This window comes from Rhincodon typus, chromosome 8 (assembly GCF_021869965.1).
Source record: "Rhincodon typus isolate 14 chromosome 8, sRhiTyp1.1, whole genome shotgun sequence".
Lineage (NCBI taxonomy): Eukaryota > Metazoa > Chordata > Chondrichthyes > Orectolobiformes > Rhincodontidae > Rhincodon > Rhincodon typus.
The window spans coordinates 64,714,749-64,738,946 of NC_063339.1; the positions used below are offsets into that span (position 1 = coordinate 64,714,749).

A 24,198-nucleotide genomic window follows, 5' to 3' on the forward strand; every position below is an offset into this window, starting at 1 on the left:
AATGGTGCTGAACATTGATTGATTACACAATAGGAACATCCCCACTTCTGACCTTTTTATGGAGGCAGGGTCATTGAAGCGGCTGAAGATGGCTAGGTCTAGGACACTTTTTTACTCTTACAGCGCTATGCTGGGGCTGAGGTGAGTGACCGCTAACAACCACAATCATCTTCCTTGGAGTCAGAACTGACTCAAACCAGCGAATGCTCAAAATTAAGACTGTAGTATAATTAAAATAATTGACCTCATTTAGGGGAAGAATAGCATGTTCGTTTTCTGTAAAGACTAGCTAGTGCACTAAGCAAAGTGACTGATAGACAAAATACATGTTTTGACAGGAAATGAAAACATAGGTAAGTGATGAATTGGCAGAGTCTGCCTGATTTTGGGGCTGTCATTGATTTATGTCTATCCTGTCAGCACAGTATGTAATAATGCCAAGAAGGCTGAAATCCTCCTCTTCATAATATTAAGCTTGTAATAGGGTACTGAAGTATTCTCCAAGTGGTCAGTCAAGTTCAGTAGCCTTAAAATTGATGTGGAGGGAACTGGCTGGGAGAGAAACTGTGTAATTTTGTGGTTTCTGTGACAACTATATATATATAGGGCAAAACAGTAGGACCTCAACTTAATCCCCTTTTGAGAAATCAAGTCCAGGTCCACAAATGTAAAACCACCAATTTGATCATTGAAGTAAAATAGCAGTTGGTTAGTGATAAAGAGCAGTCATGAAAACTGAAACCCTTTCCATCACAACACCATACAATATCTAAGATCGTTTTTATGTCTTATGATAACGTAACCATAAAAGCAAGAAAGGTTTTTAACAAAAATGTTGACCATCATCGCAGATAAATTTTAATAATGATCAAGGATTTTAATTAATATTTAATATCATTACAGAAAATGTTATGGTACAGTGTTAAATGTCTGTCTTTGCTAGGAATTACCACGATTGCTGGTACACTATTATCTGTACAATATCAATCTTTATTACTGTACACTTTTTTTTAAATTGGTAAAAAGGCTGTCAGCACTTAAGGGAGCAATTTCTTTTTTCAAATGAAAGATTTCCAATTCCTGTCCAACTAGGTGGTCAGCTGAGACAGAAGGCTGCTGAGAAATTTCCCAGTCGATGGCACTGAAAGGGCAAAATACCAAACCAGTCCACTGCAGCCACTCTGCTTTTGGCACTGAGCACATGAACACAAGATACAAGATAAAGAACAAGCAAAGCTCTTTGTGAAGCAATTATGTTGCATACTAATAAGGATAATAGCTGTGTTTATCTAAGCTGGTATAAAGTAAGCAGACAGCCTTGCTAGTAGCATAAGTATCTGTATCTGAAGATGAGAGAACACAAGTTTAGCAGGCACCTACCGCTGTCTATCAAAAGCTACTGCTATTAGACCTAGCATTAAACACACAAAGCAATTGTCATGAAAGAGAAACTTTGCTCTGAGTATGATACAGAATGGATTCAATACATTATTACTCCCTCTCATTTCATTTTACTTAATCTGATTTAATTTTGAAATTAATTCAAGATGTCAACAACACTGGTCAATTTTATCCAAATCATTAAAAAGTAGCTGTGCTGTTCCATATTACAGGATACAGTCAATAATTATGTAGACATGCACCGACGCAGCTTTTGTGACGACATCATAGTCTTCCAATCACCATGACATCTACCACTTCACCCTTATGGAGCTCCACGTACTGCTCTGTCTTTGGAGGTAGCATCAACAGTCCATTGGCACTACGCATACTCATCAGACGACTACTCATCTGATTCCCTGCAGGGGCAAAAAAAAAACCTGTTTGAAAATCTTTGGCAGTGAAAGCACCATTGACAACCCAGTTTGTTAAAGAGGACTGCCACAGAATAAAGGCATCCTGAGGATTCCTTTATTTATGTAATAATGTGGGTACCATTGGTAAAGCTGGCATTTCTTGCTCTTGAACAGATTGGCTGGTTCTCTAGGCCACTTCAGTTTAGAGTCAACTTCATTGTTGTGGAGCTGGAGCCACATTAAGGCCAGGTCAGGGTAGGGATGACAGACTTCCTTTCCTAAAAAACGTTTTCTTAAAAAAAAACTGCTTCACTAATGAAAATTGACTGGTTTTTATTTTATTTAATTCAAATTAAGCCATGATAGTATTCAAACACACTTGGCCATAACTTTAACCTGGGGCTCTCAGTTATTAGCTCATTACTACTATGCCACTGCCAGATTTGCTTCTGTGGTCCCCACACTAGCTTTTGTTTATGGTGGAGCATTTCGTAATTGTACTGAACCTGCATTTTGGCTCTCTCTGGCAAGGCAGGATGCAATGAAATTGGATGTCATCAACTAAGAAGCCTCAGTGGCCTCCCTTTTGTAACAGTGAACAGTAGAATACAAGATGTTGCAAATAGTGCCTGCTTTAGCCTCAAAGAGGTGACCCACAAAAATCACTGCCACACTCAACCTCATACCTTGTTATTGAAGTGATCCTTGCGATAGTCGGAGGTTGCACCAAGTTGAAAAATTTAATGAGCATACACTAGGAGAATTGCTCCCTGAACACCCTTGCTAGATTTGGCCTCCTGTTGACAGCCCTTCTCTGAAATTCTTCAGCTTCCAGCAGATTGTCCTGCTCTCTATATTTGTTCTCCAAGTCATTCTGCATCCCAATGGGAATGCTTTCTACTGCACTCCAGTCTGCAAAGAACTGGTTTGTGCTGAAACCTTTGTAGTCAACAAAAAAAAAAATCCCTCGGCACTTGCTGCATATTTATAAATTTTTTTTTAAATAACTCTTGTACAAAACACTTGGTGAGTTGAAGTAACAGCTCAGAAAAACCCAATTTCTTCTAAAATAGCTGGCATGCATGGGCATAACTAACGAAAAATGAATCATCAACATTACTGGATAAATTGAAATGGACAAAAGCTGTACGGATACTCTAGAATAAGCAGATTCAAAATCAGAAATTGCTGGAAAAAAAACTCCGGTCTGGCAGCATCTGTGGAGAGAAAGCAGGGTTATCATTTCAGGTCCTGTGACCCTTGCTCAGAACTGAATACATCTTCTGAAGAAGAGTCATGAGATGTGAAATGTTAATACTGCTTTCCCTCCACAGATGCTGCCAGACATGCTGAGTTTTTTCGCTCTGTCTTGGATCTTGGGATCACTACAGTGCTATTACATTCTCTTGAAACTAGGAATATATTCCTAAATTATAATTACAAGTTATCATACAAGTAATTGCTTCAAAAATCTCACCAGTGCTCTGTGCCCAAGGCAATGGTTCCTGGTGGTGCCAAGTCAGAATACAGCGATGATATTCAGGCCGTGGATCGAGCTTCACATCACAGGATAACTGTAGAATGGCAACGTTGGAATGAAATATTCATTAATGCATGCATACAAGGCAGCTGGTCAAATTCAGCTGTAAATTTAATCTTTCTCCTTCCTACCTAAAACTAATTTTTAATCCAAGGGTTCCTAAGGGAAGAATATTACATTCACTGATATTCTGACACATAGATGTATTTAAATTAATGTTAGAGATAGGATATCAACCAGAGCAATACACAAAACAGTTATAGATAATAAGGGATGTAGGGAAATTATTTTTCTGAAATTAGAAACATGATTTATTTCAAAGATAAATTTGGGCTCATAAATTTGTCATTTTGTAATTGTTTTTAAAACTAATACAGTAGTGTTATCCAGCACCCCACCAACTAAAATACACCAATCAAAATCTCACATATTTCACCTTTTACCCTACGCATTACTATTCCTCTACAAAATACCAAAGTTGTCAGAGAGAAATGATGGTGAAAGGATGGTTTTAGCCTTTGCAAGTTGAAGTCTACAAAGCATGTTTTTTTGATTCCTACTGTTACCAGAAACTGCAATGGGTGGACCAATTCTCATTTAACAGTATCACCTGATTCTGGTGTGTGCCTAACTAATTTACAGACTTTGTCAGGGATGGGGTGGAAGGGAAAATTGCCATCATTTTGCTTCATGATCACTCCACACGCGTATATTTAGGATTTAAAGGTGAAGAAAAGATTTGGATTCACTGAGTTTTTACATCAATGCTGAGAAACCTATTGACAACAGAAACTTGCATGTGGTCAACAATTTTAATATAGAAAACGTCTCGGTGTTTCAGAGAGGGGCAAAAGAAAATTCCTGCCCAGCCAAATTGATAGTGAATGTTGACCAAAAAGCCAAAGAGGTGAGGATGCTGAAAGCACCACTGCCGATGTGAAAAGGGAGGTTTTGGATAAGGGGCTGTTATGATATGAAAAAGTCAAGCACAAGAAGAAGAGTTTTAAATTTGAGGCACTGCAAATCAGTTAAAATGGGTGTTGGGCAAGATGGGGAGGACCAGGACTGAAGCCCTAGGGGGAGCATTTGATACCAAGAGGGTTTAAACTGAATTGGCAGAGGGATAGGAATCTAAGATGAGAACAAAAGACAGAAACGGGAATGAGAATACTGATAGCCAAAGGAATTGAAGACCACAATAAAACAAAGTGGTCGCGAAATAAGGATCGTCGAAAAGACCATCAAGGCTCTGTGCCCAATATAAAGACCACTGAAAATAAAGTGGATGCATTAATCACACAGATGTAAATGGGGATGATTATGGAGACATGGCTGCAGGGTGACCCAGGGAGGAGAACTGAACATCCAGGGTTATTCAGCATTAAGGACCGAGGGGAGGCGGAGGGGGGGTGGGAAAAGGAAAAAGCAGTGGAGTTGCATTACTGTTATAGAGGATACAAATACAATATTGAGGAACGATATTAGTTCACTCAGTGCAAGATCTGTTTGGGTAGAACTGTGAAATACCAAGAGGCTAAATAAAATTGATGTGGTGGTATAGGGACCATCAAATTGTAGTGTTGATGTTGGGAATGGCATTAAGCAGGAAATCAAAGATGCATGCAGTAAAAGAACAGCTGTTAGTAAGGGTGATTTAATCGGCATATGGATTTGGGCAGATCAAATCAGTCACAACACCATAGAGGAGGAATTCCTACAGTGTATAGAGGATGGTGTTTTTTTTTTTTTGGACCAATATGGAGAGGAACCAACTAAAGAACAGGTAATCTTAAACTCAGTGTTATGCGTTGAGAAAGGAATATAGTGGTAAGAGACCCCTTGGAAATGAGCAACTACCAATCTTGATAAAATTCTTCATGGAGATGGAGAGTAAGGTAGTTGATTCTGAGACTAGGGTCCTGGACCTTAAGACAGACTATGATGGATTAGCAAGTGTTACTGAGAGGCATGACAGTGGATAGGCAATGGCAAACATTCAAAGAGCAAATGGGTGAATTACAAAAATCACTATTCCTGTCTGGTGCAACAGTGCTAAGAGAACAGCAGCCAAACCATGCCTTAGGATGGAAGCTAGGGATAATATTAGGTGCAAACAGAACAGACACAAGTTGGCAAGGGAAAAAAATAGACCTGAGGATTGGGAAAACTTTTGAAAGTCAGCAAAGTAGGATCAAAGGATTAAGAAGGGGGAAAAGGAGAGTAAGCTTGCAGGGAATATAAGAACTGTCTGTAAAAAGCTTCCATACGTAGATCCCTTATGTTCAAATGGGGAACAAAGAAATGGCTGACTCACTAAATTCATATTTCACGGCCTCCTTTTGAAGGCAGAATAATATACCACAAATGCTGGGAAAGACAAGGTTGAGTGAAACTGAGGCAAATTTGTATTAGTAGAGAAATGGTGTTGGAGAGGTTGATAGAACGGAAGGCTGATAACTCCCCATGACCTGATAACCTACATCCCAAAGTACTTCAGGAAGTGGCCTTAGAAGTATTGGATGCATTTGTGGTCCTCTTCTGAGATTATTGAGTGAAATGTAGTGAATACAACCCTTCTTTTCTTTTTAGAAAAAAGGGAGGTAGAGAGAAAACAGAATTATAGACTAGTGAGTTTGGTGTCAGTAATGGGGAGATGCTAGAGACCATTATCAAAGATTTTATAGCGGAGCACTTAAAACAATGGTAGAATCAGACACAGCATGGATTTACAAAAGGGAAATCCTGGTGACAAGTCTACTGGACTTGAAGTAGTAGAGTTGATCAAGGGAAGCCAATGGATGTAGTTTATTTGGACTTGAAAAAGGCTTTTGACGAAGTCCCACGTGAGAGATTAATGTGTACAATTAAAGAGCACGCAACTCGTGATAGTGTATTGAGATGGATGGAAAATTGATTAGAAGATAGGAAACAGTAGAAATTAATCTGTCTTTTTCTGAATGACAGGCCGTGAATGGTTGGGTACTACATGGATTGGTAGTAGGACTCCAGCTAGTCCCAATATGTTACTTAGATGAGATAATAATAATAATAATAATAATAATAATAATACAAAACCGCTTGGGATGGGCGAGTTGTGGGGAGGATGCAGAGATGTTTCAATGTGATTTGGACAGGCTGAGTTAGTAGGCAAATGCATGGCAGATGTAGCATAATGTGGCTAAATGTGAGGTTATAAACTTTGGTAGCAAAAACAAGAAAGTAGGTTTTGGCTGTAAATTGAGGGAGGGGAGTCCTCATGCACCAGTCACTGAAATTAAGCATGTAGGTGCAGCAGGCAGGAAAGAACGCAAACTGTACATTGGCCCTCCTAGCAAGAGAATTCAAGTACTGGAATAAGGATGTCTTGCTGCAATTAAAGAGCATCGGTGAGGCCACATCTGGAATACTGTCTGCAGTTTTGGTCTCCTCCTCTGAGGAAGGATATTCTTGCTACAGAGAGGGTGCAGTGAAGGTTTACCAAATTGAGATGAGAAATTTCTTTACCCAGACAGTGCTGAGCCTGTGGAATTCACTACCAAAGTGGTTGAGGCCAAAATCTTATATTTTGAACAAGGAGCTAGGTATAGTTCTTGTGACTAAAGAGATTGAGGGATATTGGAAGATGGGGAGCGGTGATTAGGGTATTGACCTTGATGATTAGTGTAGCGGGTTTGAAGTGTCAACTGGCCAACTCCTGCACCTTCCTTCTATGTAATGTAAGATGTGGTCAGATGAATTCTGGATGAACTAAAACTTTTATGGAAGAAAGAGGATGTATTGGTAACAAATTAAGTCTACTTAAGTCTGGAAGTGAAGGATGTTGCATATAGTTTGAGGTAACAATCAAGGCAGGTAGAGTTCTACAGCACCCTTTGGCCCTTTGAGTTTCCATCAGTCAAGAACAACAACTCTACACTCAGCCTTGTACATGTGCGTTTTTGAGGCACGTCTAACTACTTAAATGTTATGAAGGCTTCTGCCTCTATAACCCTTAAAGGCAGTGGGTTCTAAATTTCTGCTTCTGTCTGGGTGGGGGGAAAAAAAAAGTTTTCGCACATCCCCTCTAAGCCTTGTGCACCTTTAGATAAATCTATGTCCTTTGGTCATTGATCCATCCATCAAGGGAAAAAGTATCTTCTTGTCCACCCTCTCTATGTCCCTTATAATTTATACATCTCATCATGCTCCCCCTCAGTCTTCTCTGCTCCAAGGAAAAAAACTCCAGTCTACAGAATCCCTCTGAAAGATGATACAAAGGTGAAATGAGGCAGTGTTTGTAATGGAGAAGACTTAGGTTAGGAAACTTTGCTTGAGGTTGAACAGAATGCATAAATTGCAAATCTGGTTCAACCTGAAACAATGGCCATGTTCAAATAGAAACATTGTGGGCACACCGTTTATGGCAGGAAGTGGGGACAATTTTTTTGATTTATTATTGTCACGTAGATACAGTGAAAAGCTTTATTTGTGTGGTATCCAGACAAATCATATGTTACAAAAGTACATGAGGGTAAATAGAATGGAATACAGAATATAACGATACAGCTACAGAGAAAGATCAACTCTAATATGAGGGGTTGGTTTGTAATTCTCATAACAGTGGGGAAGAAGCTGAACTTGAATCTGGTATGTGTTTTCAAACTTCGTATCTTCTACCTGATGGAAGAGAGTATAACCAGGGTGGGAGGGGTCTTTGATTATGTTGACTGCTTTCCTGAGCCAGTGGAAAGTATAGAAGTCGACAGTTCAGCTTTCTAAAGCTTCAAATAGAGATTGAAATTTGTTTAACATTGATAGCGTGGAGTTTGTGTATGGGTGAAGAAAGATGGTTGAGAAATAGAACTGCGTGCCGTTGGCATACGGTGAAATGTCCCTGCATGATGGTGACAAATGAAACCATATACGTAAACATGAGAAGGGGACCAAGGATAGATTCAGCTGTGACTGGATTGGTAGCAGTGAAACAAAGCTAGGGCAGTTTTACTTAACTGAACAACGGAATAAAGGTGTTGATAAACACTGACCATGTTTGTTGTAGTCCAACAGGTTTATTTGAAATCACCAAGCTTTTGGAGCATAGCCCCTTTATCAGGTGCACCTGACAAAGGACAGTACTCCGAAAGCTTGTGATTTCAAATAAACCTGTTGGTCTATGAACTGGTGTCGTGTGATTTTTGACTTTGTCCATCCCAGTCCAACTCCAGCACCTCCATGTCATTTTAGTTGTGAGCAAGGATGCAAAGAAGGTGGGGGAGGGACATTGCACAATGGCTACAGTCAAAGGAAATAATAGTAACCAGGGTTAGGTTAGGGAAGAGAATCATTCTCAAAATTGGTGAGAGGGAAAAAACAAGAATGAATAAATGTTTTGGGCAAAAATGACTTATTTTGACCAAGTTGTATGTATAAAAGTATTAAACTTCATTTTCATGAGAATATGTTCTGAGAACAGACATAAGCATAATTTCAATGATTTGGATTCTACAGGACCATTCTCAAGAGGTAGGAAAAGTCAGGTAAATACAAATACAAAAGCAGCATAAGCATAATAGTTAGTTTAGAGCCAACATGTATCACTGCAAAATTGTGCTGTTGTCAATTATACAAACGTCAATACTTGCATTCTATCGGAAATGAAGTGTTTCAGGTTAGACGTGACCATCAACTGGAATGGTCACATCAGACAATCACAACTATGTCAGAACTGAAATGTTTAGAACAACTCAGGGCTGAGTGGTGAACTTGTAAAAGTTTATGAAATCATGAGTGGCATGGCTAGGGTGAAAGGCCGAGGCCTTTACTCAAGGGTAGGGGAAAGATTTAAAAGCGACCTAAGGAACAACTTTTTCATGAAGAGGGTGGTGCCTGTATAGAATGAACTACGAGAGGAAGTTTGTGGAGGCAGGTACAATGACAACATCTGGGTATATGAATACCAAAGGATTTAAAAGGGATATGGGCCAAATGCTGGCAAACGGGACTAGATTAATTTAGGATACCTGATCAGCACGGATGAGTTGGACCCAAGGGTCTGTTTCCATGCTGTACATCTTTCACTCTATAACTGACGATGTCTATCATGATGTATAAACTGGGTCACTTTCTACAATTTTTGGTTTTTGTGCTGCAAGCTTACCTGTATTGGTTAGTCATACGCCAGTGCCGATCCTGCTACAAGAAGTGTATAATTGTGCTTTAAAATCAACAAGTTGATTATTTTGATTGTCTGAACCTATGTACCTTAGCTTGATCTACTTGGTTGATTTTAATAAAGGGAGGATATATTAGTGCTGGAGAATGGTTAGTGGGAGGAAAAAAGCTCTTATGTTGTTGCAACAAAGTGCAATGCTTCTGCTTTCCATATTTGCAGTGCTGGTACTTTTTATAAGATTGAGAGTTAATACTTTGTTTTGAGCAATTAGTTGGCGGTGAGACCATGTTCACCAGGGAGTGAATAACAGTCTATCTCACTGTGCCATTAAGCATTTTTAAATTGTTAAAATCATAATAAACTGTCAGAAAACTATTTGACTTACCCTGGCTTTGATGATGGTGGGTCGAGGATCAAGGATTCCCTGCATTTTCCTCAGCGCGGGGATTACAAAGAGATTGCAGGTAACAACTGCTGACACTGGATTTCCTGCAGGGAAATCATATGGGCATGAAATAACTGTGCCAGATTACAAACAACTAACTGTGTGCCATGCAAGAGAATCATGCCTGGAACCAAGCAGGCAACTGCTCCAACTCCAAAAATAAATTTAAAGGTACAGTTTGAGAACTAATTTTCTCTGCTCTTCATTTCCGAGTATTTTCTTAGCGCTACCCTGTTCTTTTGCTGTGGTGATTGCAGCTGAAATAGTTCCCGCAGTGCCAATGATACACGTGACTTGTCATTTCACGACAGATCATCCCTGACTCTGTGTGACATGTAAGAAGTAGCTATCGGGAAGATAAGCAGCCCAATGGTGTGAAGCTTCCATTCTGGACTGCAGAAGGTAATTCCCACTGTAAGACTTTTTTTAATGCCCTGGCTGGAAAGGTCCATTTCAGAGCATTTACTCTACTGAACTGGCTTCTCTTGATGTTCAGAGCATGGGCATATTTGGAGTTAACTCAAAAGCCTTGGCTTGGATCAAAAGAAAACTTCAAATGGATTCAAAATTGCCTCCGCTCAACGAGGCACAATGAAGAAACTAAAACAAGAAAATTAGATCAATGCATTATTATTATTGTACTTGACAACTGCAAGGCATGTCCTTACAAGTTTATGCTACAATTGGAGCAGCTGTTTTGTTGTGTAGCTGTAACACAAATTTAGATACAATTGATGAAACTAAAAGAAATCGCTGGGCATCACACAAGCAATAGAACACCCAAGATTTCCTTTTGTCAATAATTAAAAACTATCACTGTGAATCACCACAGTGGGAAGTGAATTTATGAAGTGATTTTTGCAAACGAAAGTAATAATTTGAATAAGAAGCAAATTAGTTCAATCCAGCTTCAGCACTACCCATACTGAAGTTCACAACATCAAAAAGCATTCACTGAACAACACAGGCCATTATATGTTAAATGTGACACCAAGTTTTTAAGTACAGAACATGCATGTTTCAGAATTGCTGTTCGTTTACAATAGCGATTTTAATCATATGATGGTCAAGTGTAGAACAAAACATTATATCAATGCTGATTTAATTCTTTGAGTAGATCATGTGAATTGAGGAATCGATTACACACGAAACACATAGCAAGAAGCCTTTTCAGAAACATTTATAATGATCAAACAGAGCTTACATTCTTATATTTAAAATCTTCAAGTTATTTTAGTTGGAGAAACTGCTCTTTTCACACAATTAACAGATGGTAATGTTTATTTCAATTTTGCATCAGAAGGCCAATGAACTTATTAATTTATATTTCTGAAAGTATTTTCCAATGCATCAACATTAAACATTAACTTGAATTCTGTTCACACAACAATTGCTTTTCTGTAGTAAAATTATAATTGATCTCCAGCCAGAGTAAGTGAAGATAGTGGGAATAATTACAAATGCAATTGTCCAATGACAAATAAACGTGTACAAATCTGAAAAGCACCCAAATTTCACTTTCCGTTTATTTTAACACCAAAAAAGGTCTTATTCTGCTTCCTCAAAAAAATGCATGTACCTTGCCCACGTCTTCCTGCTTGCAAACTGCCTCAATATTACATGGGCTAACTCCCAGGGACAAACATTTATCCCGGGAGGGGAAGGGAAGAAGTTCTCTCGTATTCCAATCCACTTCCCGAGTGTTTCCTCCTGGCTCAACCAAACTTACCTAATCCTGCACCTCCACAATCTCTACAACTCTTCACAACGTGACCCTACTCAGTAAGAAAGGAGGGAGACAGAAAATGAGGAACTGCAGCCCTGTTAACCTGAAATCAGTGGGAGTGAAGATATGACTATTATAAAGATGTGATTACCAGATGGTTAGAAAATGATTGACTGTGCCCAATTAGACAATGTCACTTTGTGGGAGAGAGATTTTGTTTCACAAACCTGTTATAATTTCATGGTGTAGTATACAGAGTTAATAAGGGAGAACCAGTCAGTGTTGTATTTGATAAAGTTGCACACAGAACACAAAGCATATGGGATTTGGGGTAACACATGAACATGGATTGAGGATCAGTTGACTAGGAGAAATCAGGATAGGACAAATTGAGACGTTTTCAGGTTGGCAGACTACGACGAATAGGTTAGCACTAGGATCGGTGACTACTGCCAGCTGTTCTCCATGCATATCAATGATTTGGATGTGGGGCTAAATACAATATTTCCAAGCTTTTGGATGGCACAAAACCTGGTTGGAATATCAATTATAAGGAGGATGCAAAGGGGTTCCGAGGAGATTGAGACAGACTCCAGTGAGGGAGAAGAGCTTGGTAGTTGTAATATAAATTGGATAAGTGTGAGGTTATCCACTTTGGTAGGAGAAATGGTGAGACTGGCATTCTTGTCAATACGTCAGTGAAAGCTAACATGCTTTTGCAAGAAGATTTGAACATAGGAGCACAGAAATCTTGCTTGAAATGTCCACAACATTGGTTAGACAGCACCTGGAGTACAGTCCCCTTGCCTAGGAAGGGTACGCTTTCCAGAAAAGGACTGCAGTGGAGGTTCAACAGACTGAGCCTGTATTCTTGAGATCAGAAAAATGAGAGACTATTTCATAAAAATTATAAAATTCTTATTGGGCATAGATGGTGTGATTGTAGAAAGTGCATTCTCCTTTAGCTGTGGGGTCTACAACCAGGGAGACTCGAGCCATTTAGGACTGAGATGAGGAATTTCTTCAGATGATGGTGAAAATTCTCTATTCCAGAGTGGTGTGGAAATTCAGTCATTAAGTTCAAGACAGATTGTGAGATTCCTAGTCCATGTCAAGGGATATCATGGGAATGTCACTTTGAGGTAGATAATTAGCATGCTCTCAAATGATTGATAAGGCTCAAGGAATAGTGTGATCTACTCCCCATTCCGCTTCTCTCTGCACCAACCATATTTATTCCCATGCCTGTGCTCATCCTTCCTTCTCTCTGGTCCCTGGCTTTGACCTTGTGCTCAGTCTGCCAAGCAGGATGTTGGGAGATCCAATTTTCATGTCCATAGTTCATTAACGCTCTCCATCCCTGCAAAAATCAGGGTCCAAGTCTACTAAAGTTGTTCTATAATGAGGATATAAGGGGTATAGATAACCACCATGGTGTCCTGTTAACAGCATTGTGGGCAATTTAAGGAAGAGTACCACATAACAGCCATGCCAGTAGTGCCCAAACCCTGTGAAAGAATTAAAGGAAAACAACATCTTGTGCCTCTCCCTCATGGTATATTCCAAAATTATATCTCCAGAACCAAGCTGGCCCACTGTAATACATGTCAAAGAATAGTAAAACTTTCATTTAAAAGGTTGATGTTATTTTATCTTTCAGAAGAATTAATGTCTTTCAAAGAAACAGAATCTTACTTTCAACTCAGTTGATTCTTGTGAAGACCTTTTGGATGTTTAAAACTCGAGGTAGGGCAGGTAGACCCTAAACAAAACTGTGTACCTTTTGCACCAAGTGAACAAAAGAATCGGAGTTCACTTATTGAGCTACCAGTGGCCAACTGTATGTTCCTCTCTGCACTGAAGCTCAAATGCAATGTCTACTCGCCATCTGTCCAGCCAGAACTCCAAATTGTGATTCGGTCCGAGTGAAAGTTTTATAGGGAGAAGTGATAATGTTATGCAAACCCTTTAAAATTGAAGCAGTAATGTGTACATTTGCATGAAAGATAATTTTGTCCAGTTTTCATTCTTGCAGATTGTGCTCTTGCTTAAAGTAACACCTGCATCCTATTCACTTGAATGGACTGAGTACAGGAGCAAACAGATTTTTATGCACCTAACATTCAGGGAGGGGTGTACTGGACTGCGTCACTTTGGAAAGGGGAATGTTGTGGTATGCCTCATTGGTTGGATTTTTCTGTACGCTCTTCGAATGCAAAATATTTTTAAGCTCAAACTTGCTGCATGTGTGGGCTGTTAAAGATGCCACGAGGCCTAGGGAAGGTCTGGAGTCTTGATGAGGTGCAACAGTTGCAGTCTACTATTTTAACCAATGAATTTAAGGATTGAGACAGAAACAAAGATGACTGAAGGTGATCAGATACTAAATAGGCACTGAAAGAAAGCCTAGGTTGAGAGGGAGGTGAAGGCTATAAAATGTTAAATTTGACAAGAACAATTTGCCACCAGAGAAATGAGACTCCAGTTTCAACTATTCACTTTCCAGGCCAGAGAGGTTGAGTGACACTGTTAACAATATCAAACAGTTAAGTGTCTGGACCAGATAACTTATACATGAGGTTTGTAGCTAAGCATAATTTTCAGTGGTGAGATTAATTCATAATTAACATGTGAAATCAGCAAATTCTTAAAAATAACACGGAAACCTAGGATGCCATTTGTGTGGCACAAACTGTGAGAAGTTTTTAATTGACCAGTGAGTTCTGGAGTCTCACAGCTGTATTTTATTTCCTAATCCTCTGAATCTGCGTGCCAAGTTAGCAAATAATAACTATGCATGTTGTTCACAAACCATTATTCCATTGATAAACACCTAATAAAACACTCAGTAGGAGAATTCTCTAACATTAGCATGACTATATTTACACATACCTCATTGAATTCTGATTTTACCATAATTTTAATGTCAGTATTGACAACCTGGAGACAAGTTGCCATTGTCAACCCCAAGATACTGAAGAAACAGTTGCTGTGTGAAAGAGGTTTTACTATCTACTTTGGACTCATTCACCTTGCTTTGAAGTATTGCAAAATGTTAATTATTCTGTATTAGCATCTATCAACTCAATGTTTGAAATGTCAAACATTAAATGCCATGATGCAATGTCTTGTCCTACAAGAATTTTAGTCATTCAAAAATTAGGCCCAATTGCTTTTGATCAGACACTTTCCAGAGCCACAAGATTCTGAAGTTTATACTTTTTAAATACTTCTTGCAAAGGCTGAAAAATATTTCATTTTCACAAAGTAATAAAATAAAACTCAATGATGGGCAGACAGCTCATTGATCATTGTAGGCTCCTTCCATTGAGAGTTAGTGGTATAAAATGCTCGAACATATGGAAGAAACTACATAACCTGGGCTGATCTGGCAACAGGGATCAATGTTTGAAACTCAAGAGTTGCCCTATAATTTGACTGCATCATAATAGTTATGGAACTAATACAGTTCAGATATAAGGGGCCTTATTAAACATTGAACCCTTCCATGTGCATGATTCAAGTTTTTCAGTTGATGTTTATTCCAATTTCCAATTAGGAAAAAAAAAATCAGCAAAATACCAACACTTTAAAAGTAAAACAAAAGGGAAGATTTGTCATATTTACTCATTTTGATTTTTTTTTTGGGGGCCACAAACATCAATTGCCTACAACAGGTTAGGCAGATGCTCATTTTGCAGCTTTTGGCTCTAGTGCTTTCTGCTAGTCTATTGAGAGTCTAAAAGGTGACTTGGCAAATCATTTCCCTTCTCTCCCTCTGAAGAAGTGTCTAGACTCCATTGAGAGCATCTTACCTGAGACTGACCAAGATGAACATGTCAACAATCATCAGATGACATCAATTTTTTTTAATTAACTTGTGTATAGAACAATTGCCAACAGATACAGGTGGACCAAATTAGTTTCCTTGTTGGCAGTAGATCTGTGTTGAAAATGTTTTACCATATAATGATGATCAAATAAAATTTTATGCCTGCAAAGCAGATGATATTTGAACAATACGGCCACACTCCACCGTGTACAGCCATGGTATTTTTTCCACAATAAATTACGGGAGAAAATAATTATTCAAGTCCTTGGTATAGATACAAGTGGAAAGTTGGCATAATTTAAGTCTGTTAGATAACCCCTGGTAATCTATCACTTAAAATGCTACATCTGGTGACAGCCCCAGGGGTACGTTACATTCATGTATTCATACTCCTATACCACAGAATGGTTGGAATCAAGTTTGCAGATCTGGTTCTGTGCACGTGATGTGTTTCCAAACTCAGGTGGAGCCAATTGAGAAACAGGCAGATGGAGGGCAGACAAATTCTCCAAGGGAGGGCCGGAAATTCTAACAACAAGTCAAATTATGTTGTGCTCCCACTAACTAGCTCAAAGCCAAATAGGTTGAGGCTCAAATGTATGTTGCACAGCATCAAGCAACCTGGGGTCAGGGCAGATGGTAAAAATGGATGGACTGGCAAAACTAGGCTAGCAAAGAATTACTGGCTATAATATATACTGAATAGTTTATTTAGTGGTAATTTTTTGCCACAAAAGAAAGCTTGTGATACTGTAATACCCATCATTTGATGCCATATACCTTCAGATCCTACGTCACCATCAGCCTCTACCGCGCCCGCTGCATAACGGTAAAAAAAAGTTAAAAACGAATGTTATTTTCAAATAAACTATTCAATATATATTACAATCAATTAACAAATAGCTTGCGGTGACTTTAAAGGCTTCAATTCAATCTTGGGGGTTCTGCTGATGCTTTTAAGTCACTGTCACTTTTTTTTTGCAATTCATGGCATCAGCTCTGCTCAACTGAATTGCAGCCTCATCATTCATTGCCAGCTATGTATTATCCTACACACAAAGTATATTAAAATGTTACAGTTTTGTTTTTGCCAAAGTATTTATTACTATCAAACCACTGCATAATACTAGAAATAAATCTTAACGTTAAAATCCAGATTATAAATTGTGTGAACTCACTGTTTCCCACAATTTTTAGTTAGCACAGTTGTGAAAAAAAAAATTGATGCTACATTCCTGGTGCTGCAGTTCCATTACACGTACATAAGTGTGCTGGACATGCAAAATGGATTAGGTTGACAAAGTATAGAAACATCGGAGTTAAGACTGACTTTGATTTGCAAGTGAAGAAAACAAACAGGTGACTAAGTAGACATTCTTCCACTTGAGAGCATGTCACTGAAACAGCCATGTTTGAAAAAATGAAATAGAAATCAAAAGCAAAGCTTTCAGTTAGTTTGATGATAAACATTGCATAAAGTAATACAACTTGAAGAATGACATGACACAATTATGACACAGATCATGTCATCTTAAATTGTGCATTTATGAAGTGTTGAAATAAAAGCTGGTAGGTCATCAAGTATGATACAATGAGCTTGTTTTTATGCTATCCAAGTACGTTATTCCTAGAAATGAGATAATTTAGGGAAGGGCGGTGCCATACCTTGACAGGTCCCACAAGCTGGTAGGGATTCTAAACGTCAGCACTGTACATGATCTCAAGCATGCTATCATTAAACAACATTTCATGAATCAAAACTTCAAACTTATAACCCAGATTTTCTTCTAACCTAAACAAATAAAACGAAACCACAACATTTAAATAAGATTACATAGATATACAGGACTCTGACTGCTCAAGCTGTTACAATGAAAAAGTGATGTTTTTGAATGAATTTAAACCAGTTCAGCATTATAAAGCAAATAATCTACACAAAGAATAACAGCCTTTGAAATATATCAACTGCCCAAGACTGATCTGTGGAACGAGAACACATGAGAATACGGCTGCAAATATTACATGAAATCACCAATAAATTTACAGGGAACATCATTAATGTGTCTTACCTTAGAATTATGATCATTTTAAAATCTAGTGTTAGTTACTATGTCTAACTGTTTAACGGGATTCTGCTGAACGAGTAATATGTCTGTTACCTGGCAGTGCAAAGATGATTTTTCTGATGCCATCGATATCCAAAGTTGCAAAGGTTGTTGGGAGGCTGTGGATGGAAGGATAGATACTTAATATCCTGCTTTGGCTGAAAGCCAGGCGGATGGTTCATTTCAAATATTTTCATTACTTTTAAATTTCTGATCTTTGAAGTATCCAACTGCAATTCTACAAAACATACAAACAGGATAGAGTATTCTGCAGAGATAGCAGGAACTGCAGATGCTGGAGAATCCGAGACAACAAGGTGCAGAGCTGGATGAACACACCAGGCCAAGCAGCAGCATAGGAGCAGAAAGGCTGCTCCACTAGATTATTCTGCGATCAATTAGGTTATGGCTGAATTGGATCTTAACTCATTGTGCAAATGCAATCAGTGAAAATTCTGTTGTACTCAAAAGTCTACATGAAACATTGATATTCTGTGACTAGATTTTCTAGAATTAAACATCAAAATCCTCAAAATATTATCATTCTCACCCAAGGGAGAGAGAGAAGAAAGTTTCTCTTCAGCTGGTTTTTGGAGACTGAATTAACAGATTTAACAGGGACTTGAACACTCTTTCCAACCTTCCTGATCTGTGAATAGCTCAAGAGGTTTAAAAAAAAACCAGATTGAAGCAGAATAATAAATTAAAGCAAACTAACCAGTTAACTTGTATAGATTCATAGTCATACGGCACAGAAACAGACCCTTTCGGTCCAATCAGTCCATGCCAAACATAATCCCAAACTAAACTAGTCCCAGCTGCTCACTCCTGGTCCATATCCCTCTAAACATTTCCGATTCATGTACTTATCCAAGTATCTTTTAAACGATGTAATCGTGCCCAACATCCACCACTTCCTCAGGAAGGTCATTCCACAAAGAACCATCCTCTGTTTTTAAAAAAAAAAAAATTGCCCCTCGTGTCTTTTTTTTTCACATCTCTCTCCTCTCACCTTAAAAGATGTGCCCCCAGTCAGCTGAAGCTAAAGACTATTGTTCAACTGCTCTCATCCATTCACGAACAGAAATAATCTTCTACAGCTGGCATGATGGCATTGTCACACTGTTAATGCAGCGACCCAGGGAATGCTCTGGGGACCCGGGTTCGAATCCCATTATGACAGATAACAGAATTTGATTTGAATTCAATTTAAAAAAAAAAAAAAATCTGTAATTAAGAATCTAATGATGACCATGAATCCATTGTCGATTGTTGGGGGGAGAAAACCCATCTGGTTCACTAACTTCCTTTAGGGAAGGAAGCCTTACCTGGTCTGGACTACATATGACTCCAGACCCACAGCAATGTGGTTGATTCTTAACTGCCCTCTGGGCAATTAGGGATGGGCAATAAACACTGGTCTAGCCAGTGCTGCCTTCATCATGTAAGTGAATAAGTGAATAAAAAAACTAGGCCTCCATAGTGTCTACAGTGCTATGCTGTTGTAGGCAACAAGCTTAAATGGTGTCCTTAACTGTGTATTCATTATGACAGAAAACTGTTGATTTGTCATGATACTGTGATAACCCTTGCTCAATAAAATGAAACCTAAATTTGCTGCCTTTTGAAAATCTCCACTAACCTCCACTCACTTTAAAATTTTTACAACAGTGTAATTTCTTAAGTCAGGAGAGATGGTGAGCTGTTAGCTTTCATGATTCAGGGTATTGAGCAGTTACTAATATAATTCATTACAAATACAATCACATCTCTCTTCATAAACAAATATTTAATTTTCTATATCATCATGGGGTGGGGGCCTGCAAAGAGGAGGGGTTTGGTCAGGACAGAAAGGGGAGAAGTGAGAGGCTACAAGGGAGCGGGTTTGATTGGGAGAAGCCAGTGATTGCAAAGGAGAAAAAGGGATTGGGGTTAAGTAAGTGGTGCAAAGGGGACAAGAGAAATAGCCAGTGGTTGTAAAGAGGGGGTGGGAGGAAAGCTAACAAGAGGAACCTATCAACAAAAGAGCTAGCTACTGGTAGGCAGGAAAGCTCAAAATCACAGGTAATGAATTCCTTGCAATTTTTATGTTGAATGTTGGTTATTGAATAAAAGCACTTCTGTTGCTCACTTAGTGTCTGCTGCCAGCTTATATACTGTAGTGTCCCCGGCTGTGTACTCAGATCACATGTGGACCAGCTGGTGAGAGTATTCACTGACATCTTTAACCTCTCCTTACTTTGATCCAAAGTCTCCACCCGCTTCAAGAAGACCACCATCATCCAAATGCCAAAGAAAAATCATGCAGCATGCCTCACTGATTACTGCCTGGTGGCTCTGACCTCCGTAATTATTAAGCGCTTTGAGAGGTTAGTCATGGCTCACATCAACCCCAGCCTACCAGATTACCCGATCCTTTGCAATCCACCTACTGGCGCAACAGGTCCACGCCGGACACCATCTCCCTAGCCCTACACTCACCCCTAGAACACCTGGATAATAAGGACCTATATCGGGCTCCTGCTTATTGACCCCAGCTCTGTCTTCAACACCATAATTCCAACAAACTAATGACCAAACTTCAAGACTTAGGTGTCATCTTCCCCCTCTGTAACTGGATCCTTGACTTCCTGACCCGTAGATCACTATCAGTTAGAATTGGCAACAATACCTCCTGCACAACGATCCGGAACATCAATGCCCCGCAAGGCTGTGTACGCAGCCTCCTACTGTACTCATTATATACTCACGACTTTGTGGCCAAATTCCATCTCAACTCCGTTTACAAGTTTGCTGACAACACGACCATTGTAGGTCGATCTCAAATACCAATGGCACAGAGTACGGGGAAGAGATTGAGTGATTAGCAGCATGGTGTAAAGACAACAAACTCTCCATCAATGTAAGCAAAATGAAGGACCTGGTCATTGACTTCAGAAAACGGAGTGGAGGGCATGCCACTGTCTGCATCAATGGTGCCAAGGTGGAGATGGTCCAGAGCGTCAGGTTCCTGAGAGTGATGAATACCAACAATCTGACCTGGTCCACCCATGTCAATGCGATGGTCAAGAAAGCATAACAATATTGCTACTTCCTCAGGAGGCTAAGGAAATTCAGCAAGTCCACAAAGACTCTGAGCAATTTTTACAGATGCACCATAGAAAGAAACTACCGAGTCGTGAACACAGCCCAGTCCGTCAAACAAACCAGCCTTCCAGCCATTGACTCCGTCTATACTTCCCACAGCCTTGGGAAAGCAATCAAAATATCAAAGACCCCTCCAATTCCAATTATACTCTCTTCCATCAAGCAGGAGATATAAAGTACGAACAGATTCAATAACAGCTTTGGACCACTGGGTTTCAAACATGTTTGGTTGATGTTAAGATCATGGGGAGCATGAGTTTGCATTGCACCAATTAAATATTTAGGAGCCTTTGATTTTGATGGCAGCTGCCAAAATCGGAGTAAACAAGGAAATGTTGCCCCTTGTGGCAGATTCAATAGTGACTTATAAAGGGTCAACAGATTGAATACTTGGAGGCTATAGGGAAAGAGCAGTGGAATGAGATTAATTAAATAACTCTGACAATAATTCTGTCAAATAAAAAGCCATTAGTCCTGTGACAGCTCAACCAACCTTGTATTGATTGTGCACCCTGGCTAAAAATGGTGAGATATGATCTTAACATCAACCAAACATATTTGAAACCCACAAATCAAGACAGATAATTATTTTAGGCAGACAATTTAAAAACTCCTATTGAGTCATGGGATTTAACAGCCGTGAAAGGTAGGAACAGGACACATTCACCGTATTGAGTACGAAACACAAAGTGAATGGCAATGAGGTAACAGAAACAAACTCAGGATCAGTTGTCAATGGTGAATTTCTTTAAAAGAACTTTTCCTCCCAAGTTAAACACAGAATAGTGAGAGACCTGGGAATAAGCAATCTTAAAAACAATGAATGAATAATAGCAAGGAACCTGGCATACTCTTGGATAATGAAGCATTGGACTTTTTTTTAATGAAGTGTATTTTATTGTAATCAACTTTAATGAGATTAGTTTCACCATGATAATGAGCCATATTCCGCAAATGGCATGAAGTATTTATGCTGTGTGATTCAGACACTGAAATTCTTGTCAAGAGAACAGCTGAGTCCTACTGTTTACTTATCTCATTCTTTTTAAATGTTACACAATGTATCAAGATGCCTATTTCACAATAAGTTTGGAATGAAAGAGAAAAGCATCACAGAGAATGAGAATCTTTTATAAAGGCCATCTCTTTATGCAAATGCTGCACCTCATTGTAAATAAAGGATAGAACATAAAAGTTAAGCTTTATCTCAATATGATGTGCTCTTTTAAAGCATTTTTTTAGATACCACGAGTGGAATTTTTACTCTCTTGTGTGGTGTGAGGAAGGTGCGAAGAATGCAAAAATCAGAATTGCTATATTAAGAAAATGTGATTTTACCTTCAAACATTAAATGTGACTTCAGATACTCACCATTGAGTGCGACTACTTCATCTCAAAGCTCCAACTCACCTTTTATCTTATGCCACTTCCAATTATCCTCTCTCTTCTGAGAAACTAGACAGTGCAAATTTCCAACGTGTAAACCAGAGCAGAAACTTGGTGATGGCAGCTCACCGAGTGCTTTTTCTGGTCGTCACGTAACTGATTGTTTAGCTCAATGTCAGTGCATGCTCTGTGGCTACCATCGTCCTCAATCCATTGCCATTGCAAGTCAAGGTATAGGCAAACCACAAGCTTCACCACATCATCATGTTTGCTCTCAGAGCAACTCATGCACTGCTTTAAGCCCTGAACACTTCACTTTGGAACTCAGGGACATTTGTGACTCATGTGCCTCTACCACATGGCTTTGCATTGCAGGGGACAGTCAGGATGCTCTCTTAGCACTCATTCACTTTGGACTTATTTGAAAACTGCCAGCCTCTGCATATTTTACTCTGCTTTTTCACTGACATGAAAACTCTCTAACTTCAGCACTGATTTACAGACTGTTGGTCTGTGTGGTTCACGTTGCTTTCTTGCTGTATATGGTCTTCAGTGCTAAGTTGCAGGCTGCCAGCCTCTGTGGCTTGCATTAATTTGTTCAGCACAGAGGAAGAGGCAGGCATCTTGTCACAGTGGGGAGCACTGAACTGTCAAAAGGACGTGCTGTGTGGCACTGTACTGCAACAATGTCATACCTGCAGCATATTCCTGCACTCTACTTGCCATGTGAGATAAAAAGTTAACTCCATAATAACTGCACAAAATGGCTGACAGCATGTGCAAAGTAGGTGGAGTCAGTTTTTTTTTCTTCAGGGGAAAAGTAAACCTTTTGAAATTCAGGCACTGCTAGGGGCAATTCCAGGAATCATGCCTGCACTGATTTGGTAATGCCAACTAGCTTCAAATTGCACTTCGTCAGCATGTCAATTAGGTGGAGAGGGGGTTTGGGTTTGCTTGGGGGCAGGGAAGTTGTGGGCAGTTGGTGTTGGGTTTGCGGCTAGGGGAGTGCAGGTTTACAAACCAAAAGGATAGGTCAACTATAGAGGGCACCTTTTTGGATAAAGACACCCAGAGTGGGACACGAAGAGACAGAATGTACAGACATAGAAAAAACAGCAGCAAATAGAATCAAAGGCGGAGGAAAATGGTGGAGGTTAAGAAGGCAAAATTAATGCTTTCGAATGCACAAAGTATTCGGAACAAAATAAATGAATTGACTCTGCTTGAGCCCATACATTGTAGGCAGGGTCAGTGCAGTATCGCAGGTGAAACACAAGGTGCAGTCGTGCAGAAAGAAGGGCCGTGATCTTTCACACTCCGCAAGGGTAAGTGCCACTACCTTCTCTGTGCTACCTCGCTCTAACACTGTCACAGCACACGCCTTTCACAAAGGCTAATAGACTTGATTTTCACTTTTGCCCATATCGTGTCCACTCAATGGCTTCTGTCCGTCTAACGCTCCCAAGTGACTAAATCTTACTGCCTTCTGTGCTTCCTCCTCAGTCTCTGAGAATACCTGAGCACCCTTCTTGCTCCTGCAAAGCCACTTCACTTCACTTCACTTCACTTCCACAATTCTCACTTCACTTTGGTTTCATTTGGTAGGGGTAGGGCTACAATGTAGGTGGTGGTATTGGATATCAGGTGCATTGCTCTTTCTAAGGAGAAAATTTTCAATTCAGCTTAGCTGGAACCTCAACTTTATTACAATTTATAGCAAAGACTAAATAGAGCTGCAAAGGCATCGTTGCTAAAGTCATAGATGACACTGAGATAGCCAGTGAAACAGGTGTAAGGAAGTTGCAGACAGATCTCCAGAGGTTGAATGACTGGACAAAAAAAATTAACAGATGGGGTATAATATAGGAAAATGTGAAGTTGTTCACTTTGTCAGGAAGAATATAAAAGCAAAGTGTTACTCAAATGAAGAATGACTACAGAACACTCAAGCTCTGGACTAGCAAATAACTACTTGTATACTCAATGGTATGGAAAATTTTGCAGATTACTCTACTCTAAAATTGTGATTAAAAATGCCGACTTAGGACTGTTACTAGAAAGCACTCCTTC

The 24,198-nt window shown here is 39.4% G+C and overlaps 1 protein-coding gene across 1 annotated transcript in view; it reads right to left on the bottom strand.

Annotated features, from left to right (window-relative positions):
* Positions 1–852: 852 nt before the first annotated feature.
* The window catches only part of gphnb (gephyrin b), a 68,331-nt gene continuing 44,985 nt past the window's right edge, over positions 853–24,198 (bottom strand). Inside the window, exons 9-12 of the mRNA XM_048599641.1 lie at positions 17,650–17,714; positions 9,873–9,976; positions 3,274–3,370; positions 853–1,799 (exon numbers count right to left, since the gene is read on the bottom strand). Coding sequence (XP_048455598.1) covers positions 1,666–1,799; positions 3,274–3,370; positions 9,873–9,976; positions 17,650–17,714 — 400 coding nt within the window. The 3' untranslated portion in view covers positions 853–1,665. The remainder of the gene's footprint in view (positions 1,800–3,273; positions 3,371–9,872; positions 9,977–17,649; positions 17,715–24,198) is intronic.